The 19942-nt window shown below is 43.8% G+C and overlaps 2 protein-coding genes across 2 annotated transcripts; one reads left to right on the top strand and one right to left on the bottom strand.

Annotated features, from left to right (window-relative positions):
• Positions 1 to 13774: 13774 nt before the first annotated feature.
• Positions 13775 to 14140, bottom strand: BJ212DRAFT_1305409 (uncharacterized protein; the record flags this gene model as incomplete). Its single annotated transcript, XM_041333755.1, has 2 exons — positions 13775 to 13951; positions 14003 to 14140. 2 exons carry the CDS (start codon positions 14138 to 14140, stop codon positions 13775 to 13777), a joined length of 315 nt encoding a protein of 104 aa, XP_041185815.1.
• A 1915-nt stretch (positions 14141 to 16055) lies between these two features.
• Positions 16056 to 16256, top strand: BJ212DRAFT_1287704 (uncharacterized protein; the record flags this gene model as incomplete). Its single annotated transcript, XM_041332000.1, has 1 exon — positions 16056 to 16256. A coding segment is annotated over one exon (201 nt), but the record flags the coding sequence as incomplete, so codon positions are not given.
• Positions 16257 to 19942: the final 3686 nt, after the last annotated feature.

The raw sequence follows: 19942 nt of genomic DNA, 5'->3' as shown, positions 1-19942 counted from the left end.
TTAGCCTATCTATGTAGGCGTGACAAGATTTTCAGACACGCCTTTTGCAGGAGCCACCGCCTAGCGAGCATGCGATTTGTTTGGAGTGATCGAGTTTCCTGACATGCTACACGAAAACCAGTGGGTTTATGAAGAAGTTGAACATTATTCTGGGTCTTATTGATAGACTGCCCGCCAGGACCACTGCCTTGGTCGTAGGTCAGTGAATATCCTAATTAACTAAAAACAGTTCGCATTTGATCTTTCACCTACCTCTAACGAATGATTCCTCGATATCCTCCTCACGCAACTCCGGAATCTCCCGATCTTTGTGAGCCCTCTTGAGAGCGGAAAAGTTGCGCGGCATATTGGCGCTATGCTGAGCAGCAGGTTCTATACTATAGGTTAGCTTAGTGACCAACTGCACACTTTTTGACGATAAAATGAACCTTTGCCCGCCCTTCTCTAATTTTCGTGCTCGTCTGCTGGAAGGCATGGGAGGCGGATTCTTGATACTCTCGTTTTCGCCGAGTTCGGTGTCCTTCGTGAACCGAAGGTCTAAAAAACAATTTAGTGACTTCAAATGAATCCAATCGCAGACCACACACTCCAAGCATCATCTCCATCTTGGGTTTGTGTTCTACGAGCTTGCACAACATTTCTGCGTAGCATGGTCGCAAGGTCACGGGCGAGTTGGATTTTCTCTTCGACCAGTTTCACGTCATACTGCGCAGAGCTGTCCAAATACAATGCTTCTGTCCGCATCCTGTATCGGAATGCTGAATTAATTCCTAAGTATGGGAGTTATTACCATTGAATGTGTACAAACCTCTTGTATGGGCTCGTCGCCTGCGAATCAGGGTGAGATAAGTCCATAAAAGAAAATACAAGATGACCGACCATGGAAAGTAGAAGCTGAAGCTCGTAGCAAGTCACGGTACGCTGAGCGCGCAACTGCTCTGAGGGTTGGCGTAACAGACATTGGTTGGATGGAAACCTACTCGATACTTTTATGTAAGGCAACCTACCGGGAGATTCCGACGTCGATCAATAACACACATTCCAAAAGGGACTGAGCAGCAATTAGGGCGTAAGACGCGCTCCTTTTTTGGACGCGTCGCGTTCTGGCTCATATGAGGAAAACATGTCTTCTTCCTGCCTGCCCCATAAATCGTCCAACCGACCAATAAATGAAAAACTGAGGTCCTGTAGGAAGCAGCAGCTGAATGCGCGTGCTCCAGCGCGTACGCAGTGAATATATGTGCAGTCCCTTGAGCATAACTGCCATTTTCAAGGATCAATATGTATTGCACGCTTGTGTGTTGCATTTTCCGCTTTTTTCAAAGGCTCATCCCTTACCGTACCCAATTTCACTCATCAGACAAAATAGCGACCTAGCGGGACTCTCTATGGAGTGTAGATAGGGTCGATAAACCTATCTCAAATATCGACTCACGTGACTCGCGCGAATTGAGTTTGTTGACTGCTCAACGCGCCCTCGGAGTTTAACACATCCCTCTCTCAAACCACTACCATCTCCAATCCATCTGTTTCCGCCAGTTACTCTGGTCGCTTCTGAGCATCGCAATTAGCACAGACAGCAAGAACAACACTTACTGCACTTACTGCAATCGCTCGCAATATGTCTGCAAAGAAATCCAGTGCAACGAAATCGGCTGCTAAGAAGAGCAGGGCCTCTCCCACCCACCCATCTTGGGTAGATATGATCAAGGTCAGTCGGGCAATATTCTAGCGTTCTCACCTCCTTCCTATACCTTTTCTTCGTCCGATTTTGAGCATCACAGAAAGGGTGAGGCATCCGCACCCAGGGGGTACTATAAAAGGCAGGCCCCAGGGGAGCATACGCAACCGCGGGGTGACATTCGTTTTTTCATCTCCCAATGACTTCAGGGACTTCGTATCATACATTTTCACATCGTGCAGCATGCTAGATGGCACAGAACAACTTTCCTAACATGATACATTACTAAATAGGAGTGCATTACTGCCAATCCTGACGACGCTCGCGCTGGCGTCTCCCGTCCCCAGATCAAGAAGTGAGTTTGGGTATTCCTACTAGACCGAGGGATGTTTATAATCACGTAGATTCGTTGAGGAAAAATACAACCTCGTCATGGACAACGCTCAACTGAGTCATTTGAGCAAGGCCATCGCCACTGGCGCCGACAAGGGGACTTTTGTCCTCCCCAAGGGTAGGAAAATTATTGCGTAGGTCTCACACAGTCCCGTACTGATGACTACTGCGTAGGACCTTCTGGTCGGGTGAAATTGCCTCCCAAGGCCTCAAGGGCCACTGACACCTCAGCCTCAAAGGAGGTCCGTGCACCTACTGACTTGAACACGTGATGCGGTGATTGACATAGTGAGAGTAGAACAAGCCCGCGAAGGCTGCACCCAAGGCGGCTAAGACTGCCACTAAAGCACGTCCCGCCAAGACTGCCACTACGAAGGCTACAACCGCAAAATCCAGTACGGCTAAGAAGCCAGCTGTGAAAGTGAAGACCGCGCCAACTGTCAGGGCCGCTGCCGCTAAGAAACCTGCCTCTCAAACTGCCGCCAAGTCTTCAGCAATGAAATCAGCAGCTTCCACCAAGGCAAAGGCAGTTCCTGCAAAAAAGACGATGGCAGGCAAGAAACCTATCCCCGTTAAGAAGACAACCTCAGCATCTAAGCGTGGTACCGCGAAGAAGGTCGGATCGCTGGTATTTTGTGCATTCCGCGAGCTGCTCACTTTCAATGTTTCTAGGCTGTGACTGGAACGAGCGCACCCACTAAAGCGAAGGTTGCAGCCGCTAAGAAGACCACCGCAAAGAAACCCGCAGCGAAAGCAACGGCCTCGACAACGAGCAAGAAGAAGGTACGCGAATAACTCAAATGCGCTGTGATTGTCGTGGCTTGACTTGTTCATCCAGGTCGCCAAGAAATAGGTGACCCCCCAGCTGCCATCGATGATACGCTCATTCTCCTGATCACGGTACACTAAGGTGTAGAACTCAGTCTACGGCTACTCTACCTACTCCATGCACTTTTCCTCGCGCCTCTGATTGCACCTTTCTTATTTCTCGTATTTGATTTGTATTGTAATTTATTGGGTCCTACTACCTACCCGCCTCTCGACTAGCAAATCATCAATTCTCGTGTATACTGGGGCCTGTTGTCACGATCATATCTTGATTCAAACCTATTGCGACGTTCCACAGCAAGCTAAGATTCAACAAATTAGGGTCGTGGCGTAGATCTAGGGGTGCGACGTGGAACTCCAGAGTGTTCACATTTGATCCGGTAAAGTGCATGGACCCACCGCACATATACCAGTAAAGACTCCGATTACTACCAAATTGGTTGTTTCACGGTGGCACCTGCAACTGTAACGAGCTGTCACGGCGCGACTTCGAGAAGGGACATGTCCAGACAGCCAAGTAGCATACAATCGTCGTATTCTTACTCGCACCAGCATCAGCTATCTCGTTCAGCTTATCCTATATTTCTCTCTCTACAAGAAACGATCAAGCTGCAATTGACATGGGCATCCAGGGGTATCCTTGAAGCCTTTCGGTGGGACGTCGTTGTGAAGACTGCTACAAGGTACCTTTCATCTATTCACTGTCTCTGTATTTTGCCATCCTACACACAATTCCTTGGAAACCTTACAGCGACCATGAAATTCGCTCAAATATTCTCAAGTCGTTACTACTCAATTCGTTATCATTGACTTCCATCTACGTGTTCGACTTACTTCTACAACCTCTCGTGCATAACCACCCAAGCTGGCTTCACCGAAATGTCGGATGGTTCTATCGCATCCTTTGGCTGTTCCCGGTCGTCGGAGCATCTTACTATCTTAATGTAAGTCCATAACCTGATCTTAAGCCCTTGCTTCAGCCATAAATGAACCACAATCAATTTACCAACCTCTTCCATTCAGAGTTCCTGGTGCAATCTTATCGCAAAACGGTCCTTTGTCCTTCAGCATGGAAACCGTGCAGCACATCAGCAGCCAGTTACTTATCACGGTATGCTGACCATGCTCGCCACGTCTGCATACCGTGCTGTCATGATTCTTACTTCTGTTATCGTGTCGTTGGCATTGGGATCAATACCATTTGCCGGATCGTGGATCAGCTTTGCATTTATGTGCTGGGTTAATGCGTCAGTGTATCAGCCGTTGGTTGATAAGAGGCACTTCTAACTTTTCTTCAGATATTATTGCTTTGAGTAAGTTACATGGCCCAGAGATAGCCGTTCTCACTGAAATACGGGTGCCCTCAGGTTTGTCTGGGTGGCGCGTAATTCATCATTGGCCCAAAGAGTGCGTCATCTAGAAGAACGATGGGCATACTACTTCGCATTTGGTCTTCCATCCGCTGTGATCTGCACGTGCGGAAGTGGACTGGCGAATGCTGCATTTTTCGCACTCATATTCCCCGCTGTATGTCTCACAATATGGATTCCTTCCTTCTATAGTTCTGCTGCTGATTTCTACCGATGTCCAGTTCATCATCATGGCCATGCATGCACGACCCGTTCCACAGGATCCTTACAATCCTGCACCCTCCACGGAGTCTACGAACACCGTACGATTTCCCTCGCCACTTGTTCCGATCAGGATGCCAGTCTTCACGATCGTCATTTGGCTGAATGATCTCATCGTCAGAGTGCTAAGTGTCGGTGGCAGCACTGGTGTTCGACACCGGAGGACGACGAGTGACACTACCGAACAGGCAGAAGAAGGGACAGGTGTTGAATTAAAGAACATCGGCCGTACAGCAAGAGGGCTTTCCCCCGCTGTTCAAGCAAGGAATCTTGGAGACAGACTACCGAGTAATGGAAAGGCACCTATTGCTGGGAGGCGAAAGAAGGACTGACGGATTCTTATGGCATGGTCATGATCTTACAGGCAACTTCCACTCATATGCAATTAGTAAACATCGTACGCAACTTTCACGATTCTGTGTTTCTATAGAATCTATACCTCTTTTCATAATAATAATAAAACCAGTGGACATCAGCTGGGGTGAAAGCAGCGCGGTTCTGAAGTTTTGACATGAGGCACAGTCGCTTCTATATGCTATTCAGGTTTCATCCAAATCCTGCCCATTCGACAGATAAATATGATACAACTCGTGTTTCATCATTCCATTCACACAGCAAATGCGCCTTCTTTGTCCCGGTGCCCAGACGGCCATGTGCGACAATTTCCATCGGGCGGAGAGCGGCATCCGGAGCCTCGATGACCGATGCAACAAAGTGCGAATGATAACGGAGGGGGTCACCTGATAAGATGAATAGCGCAGGTCAGCACATATTTCAGTAATACTACTGATTAACGAAAATAAACACGCTTTCGAAGATAGGCGTGGGTGGCGAAGCGGAAGATCTTCAAATAGAAAGGAGAACATACCAGGGTAGACTAGGTATTCGCCACCAAATTTAATCCCCCCTCCCATGTAGTATCCTTTCTCCCATAAGTCGCGAAAGACGCCGCAGCGTGCGCGCTCTTGTAGGGTCGAGGGATAGAGCCATATGCCAGCTTCGCGTGCGATAGTTAAGGACGCGTTGGAGTGCGGCACGTACCATTCCAACTTGGATGAGGACGCAGGAATGTTGACGGTATAAGATCCAGAGGGCATTACGATAGTGCTGTCTGGGGCTTCTCCAATGATAGCCTGTGAGGGGTTTTCAGATGTGGGATGAGGAGATGGGTTATTTTCTGCAGGAACGCCGGGAGCGGCATTGGCCATCGCACGTGCGCGACGCTCTTCTCGTTCTTTGCGCTTGCGCTTAGCACTTTCAGACATGGCGCGGTCAGGGTTAGAAGCTTCGATGGACCCTTTCTCTTCAGTTAGAGCTATTTGCTGCCTTATATCGTTAAGGCGCGCTTCTTTCCATAGTTTCAGGGCTGACTGGGACGGAATGTGATGGGCGCTGGGGTCGTCTACTAATACAGCAATTCCTAGATACATGATCACCGCCGGTGAATGGGGTGCATAAATTTAAAGACGACTGACCATTTTCGACAAGGAGAACAGCCTCCTCCGGCATCAGCTGAAGAGGTAATCCCAAGAATATATTCTGCGAGGACAAGTGTGGAAGAGTCCCAGTGAGGATGCCACATATATGATGATGTGATCGTAGGATGTTGATATCTGTTCGTGCAAGATTAGAAGCATCGACATCAGATTACGATAATGACCTGCCGTCAACATCCCACACGTAGGCTTTGAAATTTGAGACTCGAAGCAATATAGGTTGAGTCATACCTGCGGTTGTGGCAAGTTGCACTGGCCCTAGGGTGATTTGAGAATTGAAGGACAAGGATCAATAGGCTTTAATAAGTCACAACGTAACCCCGACTGGCACCAACTTGGCGTAATGCCGTAGCACAAGTCATCAAAGATGTGTTTATCATCATGACCCTTTTCTACCCCTTCATCTCAAACCGTCGAATAGAGCAATTGGATGAGCAACACAGGTGAATGTCTACCGACTTCGGACATCTATCGAACACTGATCGGTCAGTCGAAATCTAGATAGATATGGCCGCTATTGTACAAGATGTCGCCATGCTCGTCGGTGACTCCCTCACTCAACGTGGATGGGGTCAAGGAGGCTTCGCGCAGTTACTTGCAGGTACGTATATCACAAACATTTTGTACGAACTATAATCCGAGGCTGCGACGTATAGAAGCCTACAATCGGAAGCTCGATGTTATCAACCGTGGCCTCGGGGGTTATCAAACGGACTGGGCAATTCCAATTTGCGAGCAGGTGAAATCCAATATTGCCATTTATGAGTTGTGCTGAGCGTATTCGTAGATATTTGCCAAACAGCATGAGCAACATCACGTTCCGCAGGTCAAGTTACTCACAATTTGGTACGGCGCCAACGACGCCGCACCTGCTCCCAGCCCACAGCATGTCCCGATAGACAGATACAAATCGAATTTAAGCCATATCATCCAAATGGTGAAATCGCCGACTTCAGCATACTATTCCCCCGAGACTCGTATAATCTTGATCACACCGCCGCCAGTAAATACGAAGCAATGGGACAAGCCTGACAGTCCACGTGTATTTGAGACGACGAGGTCGTACGCGGGGGCTGTCAAGGAAGTAGGTGAGAAAGAGTGTGTTCCCGTCGCAGATATCTGGACAAAGATATTCGATGCTGCTGGTCGAAGTGAGGAGGCATGCGAAAAATACCTGAACGACGGGCTACATCTAACCAGTGATGGTTACAACGTACGCACAAACTGATTTCTGACCTGTCAGGCTTGCTAACTTTCAAGATTAAAGATCGTCTTCCAAGCCATCATGGACATTGTGGAGCGCGTGTATCCCGAATTAGATCCTACTCGAGAAACACATGCGAGGATGCAAACTGTGTTTATACCGTGCGTTCTCTTTGAATTTATTTCTCGCTGTAGGACGCTGATGCATTTATGTGCAGCTGGGGGCGTGGCTATTTTGATGCGGTCTCGTCGAACGCAGAGGAATCGGAGGCGTCGGGATAGGTACGAGTATATTCGGTGATGGGACGGAGTGACGTCGGCCGAGGTTCATCCTTGCAATGTTTCAACCTCATGTTATATTTCCTACTCTACCTGTACTATAAAGAATACCCTCCCCCGTCATGTAAACATCTCAGCCTCTTACAAGATACTGAGATGTAAGTCGTATATCTTTGTACTGCCTCGATAACGAGCTAACATGCACGTAGAATATATTATTTACTAGCTTCAAGTCCATTCCTGCTCTTTGCTTGCCTCTGGATCACCAGAGGTTACGAGTCTTGCTAGGGCTATTGGATTCATCACTCCCCAGTACCAATTCCACATTGTTCAGTGTCCTGAAGCTAGTTGAGGACACCTATGATTCTCACAATACTGACTTAACTCTTGGCCATCAGGGAATTGACCTGAAAATGACATAGCATTATAAAGTTCCATCTAACATAAAATTCATATAATCTCTGACAATCCCTATCATAATTGCACTCAGCCTGACAAAGCTTTAGATAGCTGGACTATGCTGGGGAAAACCACCAAAAATACAATTATGATACACATTGCAAACATCTGCTATCCTTGACAAAGGTTTATAATGCCAGGCTGCTTCAAACAAAACTGCCATGAAATTGCTGAAAGTCTTAACATTGACACTCATTTTATTGTTTTATATATCAAATCAATTTTAATTGGGGTTGGGGTGCACATATGTGGTATCAATACAGGAGAGAAGAGAGACATAGTACAGTAGAAGGTAGAGAGATAGAGACATGTCAGTTACCTGCCTCAAGAGAGAACAGAAGAACCACCAGGGAAGGCTGGGGAGGACATCAGGGAAGTGACATGAAAATGGTAAAGTTTTGTCAAGCTTTACCTGATTTAAAATTTGTATAATATCTATCAAAATGATAGTTCACTAGAAAATGCTTTATATACCTGGAGTAAGTTGGATGAAAACTGCCAAAAGCACAATCATGATAGTCTACCTGCAATTACTTGCCATTTCTCACCAAATTGGCAAATGTTGCCAACACTTGGCAGCCATGACAAAGTTTGATAATGTTGGGTGGCTTCAAACAAAAGCTAATTTTTTGACCTTTGTACACACATTTTATTCCACAAAAAAATTCATTTTGTAATTAAACAAACAAGATGTAAGTATATACAGTGGCTCAAAAAACTGTCCACATGTTTTGACATTTTTCACTATCTATGATATTGTGTGAGAACTCACAAATGGCTCAAGGACATGCTTATAGCACATTGTAGTATGGCTTCGGGGCTTTCATTTGAGCCCTACACTGTGGAAATCAGTGGAGATATGGTGGAGATACAAGGCTTACAAAATCATGACTCATGCAGACAGTTTTTTGAGCACATATTAAAACTATATAAATCATCATTTATGACACCATAACAATCATGTCACCATTAAATAAATTATAAAGTGGTGTCATTATGTCATTTTAAAACCATGTCTAACTATACAAACCAAAAATTTCCATATGTCATGGTTATATTCACCATGAAAGCCACCCCCCCTGCTCAAATGGATAATATCCTCTCTCTTTCCTATTCTGGCCTCTCTGCTTGTCAAATTTCCTCTAGAACTGGAGTATCCAAGTCCACTGTGGCCAAGTTCATCAAAGAAAGTCACAGACAAGGAAAACTTCTGTGAAGGGTGTCCATCCAAGCTCACCTCTACTGATAGGAGGGCTATTATTCAACATATCACTACAGGAAAGGCTGATAATGCTGTCCAGGTCACCTATTACATCAATTCCACCATCACATTCCCTGTCTCTTCACACACTGTGAGAAACATTCTCAAGACAGCTCATCTCAGGTCAGTAACAAGGAAGAAAAGGCTCTCCTCTCTATCACACATATGCAGAGAGGACTAGCACCCTTCTTGTTTCACATATATACCTTGCCATCTGACCCAATCCTATTTATTGTGGTCTTATATGATCATATAACATGCTTCCAGTCCATGTAATCCAATTCTGATAGGCTAAGGCAAAGGTTAGTCATCTCTGTATATGTGTGATAGAGAGGAGAGCCTTTTCTTCCTTGTTACTGACCTGAGATGAGCTGTCTTGAGAATGTTTCTCACAGTGTGTGAAGAGACAGGGAATGTGATGGTGGAATTGATGTAATAGGTGACCTGGACAGCATTATCAGCCTTTCCTGTAGTGATATGTTGAATAATAGCCCTCCTATCAGTAGAGGTGAGCTTGGATGGACACCCTTCACAGAAGTTTTCCTTGTCTGTGACTTTCTTTGATGAACTTGGCCACAGTGGACTTGGATACTCCAGTTCTAGAGGAAATTTGACAAGCAGAGAGGCCAGAATAGGAAAGAGAGAGGATATTATCCATTTGAGCAGGGGGGGTGGCTTTCATGGTGAATATAACCATGACATATGGAAATTTTTGGTTTGTATAGTTAGACATGGTTTTAAAATGACATAATGACACCACTTTATAATTTATTTAATGGTGACATGATTGTTATGGTGTCATAAATGATGATTTATATAGTTTTAATATGTGCTCAAAAAACTGTCTGTATGAGTCATGATTTTGTAAGCCTTGTATCTCCACCATATCTCCTCTGATTCTCACAATGTGGTGCTCAATCCAAAGTCCTGAAGCAGCACTACAATATGGTATTAGTATGTCACTGAGGTCTTTATGTATTCTCATACAATATTGTAAATAGTAAAAAATGCAAAAACATGTGGACAGTTTTTTGAGCCACTGTAATTAGTCAATGCATCATGAAGACCAAGGTTAGTCCAGTAGTACAGCTCAACATATTGGCCTTTGTCCAATTTGTGGAGGGCAAAATTGGATACTAACACATCTTCCTCATTGGCAAGGGGACACGGGTGCATGGGAATTGCTAAGTGTTTGAAATGATTCTTCTTCTGCTCATCTGCCTTTGTGGCAGCATCTTCTACCCAAAGAGTAATCTGTTGACACTCCTGTTCCTCATCAGCAAGACATTGTGTCTCTGCCCTCAAATGATCATCTTCTACTACTTGCTCTTGCCATTGCAGGCAGAGAGCCTCATTAGTCACAATCCAGATATTATGTAGTGTTTCAGCTGCTTGAGCCTCTGTGACATTGGCAGTGACCATACTAGTGTGGCTGATTTGATACCAGTCAATCATGAAGTCTGGGCATGCCAAAAACCAAGGGTTGGAGTGAAGTCTGTCCATTTCTGAAACATCGAAGGAGAGAAGCAACTTGTGAGACATGGGTGCCTTGAAAGAGGCAGACTCAAACAGAGAGTAACTGAGCTGAGAGTAGTATCTGTAGTCTCAGAGATATGAGTAGTGAAGGCAGGAAGAAAGAAAGGTGTGAGTTTTCTCTACTCAAAATAGCATAGACTTAATTCTAACCACATGCTTGTGCCTCACACTAGGGAGAACATGAACTTTTGGTGCTTATGTAATCATCATAGTTTTCACCACCTACCAGTACCAGTCTGAGACTGAGAGTTATTAGCATGATTTCCTATCCTCTCTGAGCACTGAGCTTAGTCCAGAAACCCTTTAGGGTTGAATAGCAGCTAGGCATAGCACATTTGACCCAACTTTATAAGGCTACTTTCCAGTTCTCTTCTTGTTGTGTTTCCCACACTGGTGACCATAGGTGACCATGCAGTTAAGAAATGCTGGTACACTTGCCTATTTTCATCAGAATTATACATTTTTTCCATATCTTATCCTTTGCTGCCAATTTGCTTATCTTATATATTATTTTGTCTACTTTTGTCATTACAAATAATCACATGAATTTTTGATCTGATCTTACCAACTACAACTACAAAAACTGTTGCCTCAGTGATTTCCTGATGGACCAGAGAAGGCCAGGAAGGAGAAGGGCCAGGGAGGAACCATGAAGGGCTAGGGAGGAAGGCCAGGGAGGAGCCAGGAAAGGCCAGAAAGGGTCTAGGTAAGGCCAAGGAAGAGTCATGAAGGACCAGGGAAGAGGACCAGGGAGGGTCAGGAAGGAGCCATGAAATGCCAGGGAGGAGCCATGAATAGTAGGGAGAGGAGGATGTGGGCTTGAAGGGCTTGAAGGGTTTGAAGGGCTAGAAGAGGTGCACAGTTAGAGTGTGGATGAGATGAGAGAAGACAACTGTTGAAGAATGTGAACCACAACTTACATAAGCATCATGTGGCATGGCTACTGTAGTGCAATGTTACCTTGTGAAGCAAGGTCAATATGGTGTGGAACATTTTCTGCCCTACTATTACATAAACAGAGGCATGTGATAGATGATCATCAATAAATAAAGATACATAAATTCAGATACAGTGGCTCAAAAAACTGTCTGCATGTTTTGACATTTTTCACTATCTATGATATTGTGTGAGAACTCACAAATGGCTCAAGGACATGCTTATAGCACATTGTAGTATGGCTTCAGGGCTTTCATTTGAGCCCTACACCGTGGGAATCGGTGGAGATATGGTGGAGATACAAGGCTCACAAAATGGTGACTCATGTGGACAGTTTTTTGAGTGTATATTAAAACTATATAAATCATTATCTATGACACCACAAAAATCATGCCACTATTATATAAATTATGAAGTGGTGTCATTATGTTATTTTATGACTATATCTAACTATATAATGTATCATAGTCATAATCACCATGAAAGCCATCTCCTCTGCTCAAAGAGATAATATCCTCTCTCTGTCTTATGCTGGCCTCTCTGCTTGCCAAATTTCCTCTAGAACTGGAGTATCCAAGTCCACTGTGGCCAAGTTTATCAAAGAAAGCCACCCAGACAAGGAAAACTCTTGTGGAGGACATCCATCTAAGCTTACCTCTACTGACAAAAGGGCTATTATCCAACATATCACTACAGGAAAGGCTGATAATGCTGTCCAAGCCACCCATTATATCAATTCCACCATCACTACCCCTGTCTCTTCACAAACTGTGAGGAATGTTCTCAAGGCAGCTCATCTCAAGGCAGTAACAAAGAAGAAAAAGCCTCTTCTCTCCATCAAACATAGGCAGAGAAGACTAGCCTTTGCCTTAGCTCATCAACACTGGACTGTAGAGGACTGGAAGCATGTTATATGGTCAGATGAGACCAAAATCAATAGGATTGGGTCAGATGGGAAGGTATATGTATGGAATATGTATGGAAAAAGAAGGGAGATGGCCTAACAGACAAAGAGGTTAATGGGACTGTCAAGTTTGGAGGAGGTTCTTTAATGGTATGGGGCTGTATGGGATGGAATGGTGTGGGAATGCTTGCTGAGGTTGAGGGGAAGATGAATGCTGAGCAGTATGTGGACATTTTAAATGACCACTTGCTGCCTAGCTTGGCAGAATCAGGGATTGATGAAGAAGATATCATTTTCCAACAGGATAATGATCCCAAGCACACATCCAGAAGAGCTAAGGAATGGTTTGAAGAACATAACATCAATGTTCTTGACTGGCCAGCACAGTCTCCTGATGTCAATGTCATTGAACATCTCTGGGGAACACTCAAGAAAAAGCTTCAAGCCTATGAAAACCCCCCTAAAGGAGTATGGGAGCTTTGGGAGAGTAGCAGTGGAATGGGGGAAGATCACAGCTGAGGATTGCCAGAAATTAATTGAGAGTATGCCTAGAAGGATAGAGGCAGTAATTAAAGCCAAGGGAGGTCATACAAAATACTAGAATACCTGGTTATTATTGTAAAATACTTGAGTCAAAAAACTGTCCGCATGAGTCACCATTTTGTGAGCCTTGTATCTCCACCATATCTCCACCGATTCCCACGGTGTAGGGCTCAAGTGAAAGCCCTGAAGCCATACTACAATGTGCTATAAGCATGTCCTTGAGCCATTTGTGAGTTCTCACACAATATCATAGATAGTGAAAAATGTCAAAACATGCAGACAATTTTTTGAGCCACTGTAAATGCAGAAACTGAGAGTGAGAAAGAGGCAAGATAAATCAGAACTGCTGTGAGAATTCTGATGGTCAATGTGTTATAGAAGATGGCAAATGAAGCTTACATTCATACTTGAGACCCAGAAGAATCCTCATTTTCTTCATGACATGATTTTTTCTTCTCTGGTTCAGAACTGCATCACTGGGGTGTGGATGTTTGTAGTTAGAGGTGTGATGTCCATAACCCAGCTTCAAGATGATGATTTTCTCAATATTGGCCTGGAAACTGTCAAAGTCACTAATGTGCCAGTGAAAAATGCCAAAGTGAACTTTAACAATGGCGCCATTGATCACATTCTGTGCATGAGAAGGTTCAACAAGGGAAGAGGATCTGCTTGAAAAGTGTACTTCAACTTGTCAAGTTCACATACAAGTTCTTCTGCAATAGGCCAGTTCTGAGTTTCTTTGTCCACTTGAGGTGCTCCTTTGAGACTCTGACCATGTGGAGAATCCAGCACAATCCTCTCCTATTTTAAGTGAGCATAATAACTCATGGCAAATGATCCATAAAGACTCACTCTTTTTTCAAACACATTTCTGACAATGCAAATCATCTTTTCTGTAATATCCTTGACAATCATATTTTTATGCTCCTTGGCAGTCCCAACTTGGTTTTGGAGAGTATCCAAAACAGACATCCCAGTGTCAAAGTCCATGCTGAGTTCATGGTCAGCTGGATGAGTAAGGTAAAGCTGGTATTTAGCTTTGGCAAGAGGACTGGTGTCTTTTTTGATGTGATTGCCAGCTGGTCAACATTTAAGTCAGAAAGGAGAAATATGGTCAGTTAAAACACCTATAAAAGGAGATTGGTTGGTTTGATTTGCAACTTTGAAACTGTTACTAGTATGCTGCCAAGCAATAGAATCTAAGAGACCATGATAAGCCAGATAATTTGGCTCGTGATGTTTGTGAGTGTGATAAGTGTGTGCATCAAACAACTGATCTCCTATGATTCATCATTATCATCTAGTTTACATAAGTTGCAGATTAGTCATAGTTCTGGGAGACTCCCATTGAATCACCAGTCATATGGCAAATATTGCAAACTCTAGCAAGCAAGATGCAATGCAACTTGCTGAATATCTCACTATGAAAGATATAATATTGGAAGCTTGTCCAAATCTGCTTTCAAAAACAGCAATATATTGTTGAAGTGACCTTCTTGAAGCAGTATGACAATCATCCCCATTGCAGGAGACTGTTAGACAAGCTTATAATCAGAAGCAAGAATGGTGCATAGAAGAAAGGCAGACATGTCTCAAAAAATCTTGTCTGAATGATGATGTGATTGGGAGTGATGAAGATGACCATGCATCTTTTTTCAGAAATCCTGATGAGGACATTAAAAAGAAATCACTGGCACAGTTCATTGATCATACCAGTGATATGCACACTTGTCAATCTAGCTGTCTTTCTTGTGCCAGAGAACAGTTTATTAATGATATGCAGGGCATCTATATCAATGAACTACCAAATCAACATCTACTTACTCCCACCTTTTGACATCGCACACAGTCTCTAGTCCATGGTATGCTATTACATGAACCTGCAATAGCTCAATCTGATGACAGACAGTGGGGAGCAATATGTGCTGATTGTCATCAGGATCTTTGTGCCAAAAAGATCCCACTATATTTACTTGCAAATGAACTTTGGATTGGAGACATTATGGGAAACATAACAAGAAGAGAACTGGAAAGTAGCCTTATAAAGTTGGGTCAAATGTGCTATGCCTAGCTGCTATTCAACCCTAAAGGGTTTCTGGACTAAGCTCAGTGCTCAGAGAGGATAGGAAATCATGCTAATAACTCTCAGTCTCAGACTGGTACTGGTAGGTGGTGAAAACTATGATGATTACATAAGCACCAAAAGTGCGAACATAACACTAAGTAATATCTGCCTATACAAGCCCACAGTAATGAAATCCCTACAGTGAAACAGTGTTGGACCTACTTGATTTGTCCTTGTAAATGTTGAAGTTGTTTTCTGCTTGTAATGAAATGAAGTACTCACCTTGTTTCTGTCATTATGTTACAAGTGTCTACTTTACTGATGCTGATGCTTTTAGTACTGCACCCTTAATATAAACTATCATATTTCAAGGAGGCCAGATAGGGGCTGAATGGATTCAAGCTGCTGAGGGTATTGTTCATGAGGAGTTTGAGCATTCTTATACAAGCACTAACAAGGCTGACCCAGTGGATGATGCTGTGGATAAGGATGAAATGCTGGAAATATCAGCAGTATGTATTATCTTGTCCAACTTTACCATTTTCTCACCATTTGTTTACCAGCAAAAAGCTTGTAACATCTTTGACAAATTTCCAGCTTTAGCAGCACCCAAGCAGTCAGAGCTCTGTGATGAGCTTGATTCATACTTCAGCACAGATCTGGAATATGTTGTGGACATCTTAGCTTGGTGGACCAAATGGAAGGCAATGTATCCCCAACTCTTCTGAATGGCCTTAGATTATCTGTCAATTCCTGGTGAGTTTTTTTATTAGCCCTGTGTCTGTCAGCAACTTATCTCATTCATTTGTATATGTAGTGATATCAGTTGATGTGGAGTGAATTTTTGGCTGTGGCTACCTCTTGTTGTCTCATGTCTGCAGTCACCTATCTGCCCAGTCTGTTCATGTATTACTTTGCTTAGGTTCATGGAGTCTTTTAGGGTTGGTCAAAGACCAAGATGTTATGGCTGTTGCTGTGATGCCTGAGGTAGTTGGTGAAGAGAATAAGCTTGACAACAGATGGAATTTGATTCAATTGTAGTTCATATTGCTAGCAGTATACATATATGAAATTTGGATGCATAACCATAGTACACCCCAATCCCCATGGACATGTACCCAAACCCATATCCAATAACATGGGTAATGGGTATAGTTTTGCATGGGTATGGGTGCAGGTACAGCACAGAATACCCATGGGCTACCTGTACTTTTGCCTAGTAGGGGAGGGCTTTGTTGACCTCAAATATCTTCCTATCTGTCAGAAAAAATTACCACTCTACACACTCAGAATATGTGCATGCAATCAGCTCTGATTTTGGACTTCCAATGCTGAACTCATTGTTATGATACATCTCACTACCTTGGTCCTCCTGCTGATGGCCAGAACTACCTTTCTTTGTCCCACTTGCTTTGGCCTCCAAACCAAATTGTCCTCTCCATGACTGAATGAGTTGGATTGGTCTATCTTATTCTGGTACACTGATCTATCTCGTATTCATTCTTGTGCCACTTGCTTTTGCCTTCCATCTGAATGAACCTTTTACTCCAAGATTTTGCACTGAATCTGTAATGTCACTCTCCTTCTCTCTGTACCAATGGGCAGTATACTCTTTCCTCCTTCATAAATGAATGGTTTACAAATTTTATCTCCATAACATATCTGAAACAGGGGGCTTCCTTGACACCTGGTATGAGCCATTTATCCTTCAATCTCAGACAACATATGAGATACCACAGGGTGTACTGAGTAGTACATTCACTTTCACATTGTCTCACCATGTTGATCATTCACATGCTTCTCACATCCATGACATATATCCACCAATGACTTTGTCCACCTCCTGTCCATTCTCATCCTGTGTTTTTCATTTGCCATCATTTTACCTACCTTTGTATCATGAAATTAACCTGAAGTTAATATGATCAGATATAATTTGTAATTACAAAACATTATTATGTATATAACCCCTGTACAACTTCTGTAGAGTCCTCAGTCAGAATATCATCTTAGATCTGTTTTTATCTGCTCTCGCATCTTCCAGACTTTAGTCCATCTGAGTCTTGTCCTTTTCCATAAGGCCTAGGGATGGATTCCCTAGGCTAGAAATCCAGACCTTTGGATTTGTCCCCTATGTCTCTGTCCCAAGTCTAGGGATTGTTTCCCTGGGCTAGAGTCTTGCCTTTCTGGCACTTACCCTCTCTTTAGACTTTGGTCCACTTCCTGTCTCTCTAACTCTATCTATGTGTAGTCTACCTCTGTTTGTTTCTACATTGGACTTTGTCTAATGTAGCCCCTATTCCTTCTGGACCTCTGGGCCTCCTATTCCTCTATCTCGTTTCCTCTAGAGGTATTGCCTTGGGGTCTCTTTACCTCCTATGCAGTAGGAACTCTTCTGAGCATTTCCTGTACTCCTCTGAAATTCTCCTGCATTCCTCTGGAAGTCCTTTGGATTTCATTAGACCAACATCAGACTTCATCTGAAATGAAGGGCATATACTCAGGTAAGGGGCACATCATATGAGCTGAGGCCAAGCTCCTCTGAATCAGCCCCTCTCCCCTTGAGCATGGTTCTTAACAGTGAGTGAGTAATATAGAACTTAGATTGGGGCTTGCACCAACTTGATAACCAGACCTTTGATAAGGAGATTAGCAAAGGATGGCTGATCATTTATATGGATGATATCCTGATCTTCTTGAAGACACTCACAGAGCACTAAGAATGAACACAGCACATGTTGGAAAAGCTTAGGAAAGAATCACTCTTTCTTAAGCCTGAGAAGTGTACCTTCAATGCAAAGGAGGTTGAGTACCTTGGGATAATCATCTGCCCTGGCCAAGTCACTATGGACCCTGCCAAACTAAAGGGTATCAGTAAATAGCAGACCCCATCCTCTGTCAAGGATGTCTGATCATTCCTCAGTTTCTGCAACTTCTATCAACATATCATCTCTCATTACTCCAATATGGTATGCCCCCTTCTTGATCTTATGAGGAAAGATGTATCTTTCTCATGGAATGACTCTTGCGAGGCAGCATTCCTGAAACTGAAAGAATGCTTCCTCTCTGAACCAGTTCTGTGGAACCCAGATGTGATGCACCAATTCACACTTGCCACTGATGTGTCCCTCCACACAACAGGAGCTATTCTCCTGCAAACAGATGAGAACAGGGCTTATCACCCATGTGGGTACCTTTCACAATCATTGAACCCTGCAGAACACAATTACCAGATCTATGACTGAGAATTACTTGCCATCATACATACCTTGAAGGAATGACACCATTTCCTTGAAGGGAATTTTCATCCCATGATCATATTCACAGATCATGAGAACCTCTTATATTTCAGGTCCACTCAGAAGCTTACATACTGCCAGGCTCACTGGCAGCTCACCCTTTGCGATTTTGACCTTGCTTTCTACCACATGCCTGGAAGCAAGCTCACTGTCCCTGATGCCCTTTTGCATCGACCTGACCATATATCTGCCGATAAAGATAATGAGGATCTTGTGCTCCTCCCAGATTCACTGTCTGTGAAACTGATTGACTCAGAGCTTGCTGCAGAATTCCAGCAGCTCTCGACTGACTCTGATGATCTGATGATCAAAATTGCACTTAATGCACTGAATGGTGTTTGTGCACCAGCAATGAAGTCTACACTTTCGGATTGGAAGTTTACAGATGGAATACTGTTTTATAAGGATTGAGCCTACATCCCCTCCAACCTCCAGCATCATATCCTTTCCCTCCATCATGACCATTCTACTGTGGGACACCCTAGCTGTTCTATCACTGAGTGGAATATGAAGAAATCTTACTGGTGGCCCAGTGTAGAGACTCACACCTCTATATGGTCATTATAGGACAATGCACTATCCCTTCCTATGCATACTCCAGCTCTGATTCTCAGGATAAGTCACTCGTGCTATTGTGCAACTGCTATGAGTATGCAAATGCACTTGCATGTCCCACACACCTGCTCTAGGTCCTCCACTACAGTCTGTCCACCCATCCATGTCCTCACTAAAGTCCACTGGTGTGTTTTTATTATATTCTTATCACTCTGATGTATCTTCCAGACCGATTACAGCACTGTAAGTGCACACACGTGTGCTTAGATGCCATTACATACAGATATCACTACCTACTTGCTTTGCTCCCATATTACAAGCATCACCTAGTGCTCAATATAGAGAAGAGACTTATAGTTTTTAGAGGATTTTTTATCCTAACACTCCCCATCTCTGTGTATTAGCAGTAGTTTGTGCATTAGAGCAAGTTAAAAGCTCCAAAAGTCTGAATTCATGCACTACCTGCCTAGACACGACCACTTTACACCAGCTCAATTCCTCCTTCACTGGATTTAGTTTCCAGATAGCCCTTGCCTCTACACTTTAGACCCCTATTGTGTGTGCTGTGTTTCCATGTGTGCACTCTTACTTTCTATCACCCCAGCATGCTTTCATGTGCATCTTGATCACACTTCTTCTAGCATTCATGCATCCTCTAGCACCCATTTGATTTCAGAGTCTCCCTCAGTCATTTTGAGAACTCTCTCTCAGTAGCTGTCCTTTGGGTCAAGTTCTGTCTCATATCCAGGTCTTGCTGTAGAGTTCCCCTAGTAGTAGTCTGTTTCTCTCATAGTTCATAGTCCTTACCTTCACTGGTATGGGTACCTATGTATAGAAGTATGTTGATGTCTGTGCCATATGCCAGCAGATGAA

The sequence above is a fragment of the Suillus subaureus genome (assembly GCF_016647635.1).
Source record: "Suillus subaureus strain MN1 chromosome Unknown BJ212scaffold_127, whole genome shotgun sequence".
Lineage (NCBI taxonomy): Eukaryota > Fungi > Basidiomycota > Agaricomycetes > Boletales > Suillaceae > Suillus > Suillus subaureus.
The sequence above is the reverse complement of the archived record's forward strand: the minus strand, read 5'-3'. Positions and strand labels throughout refer to the sequence as shown.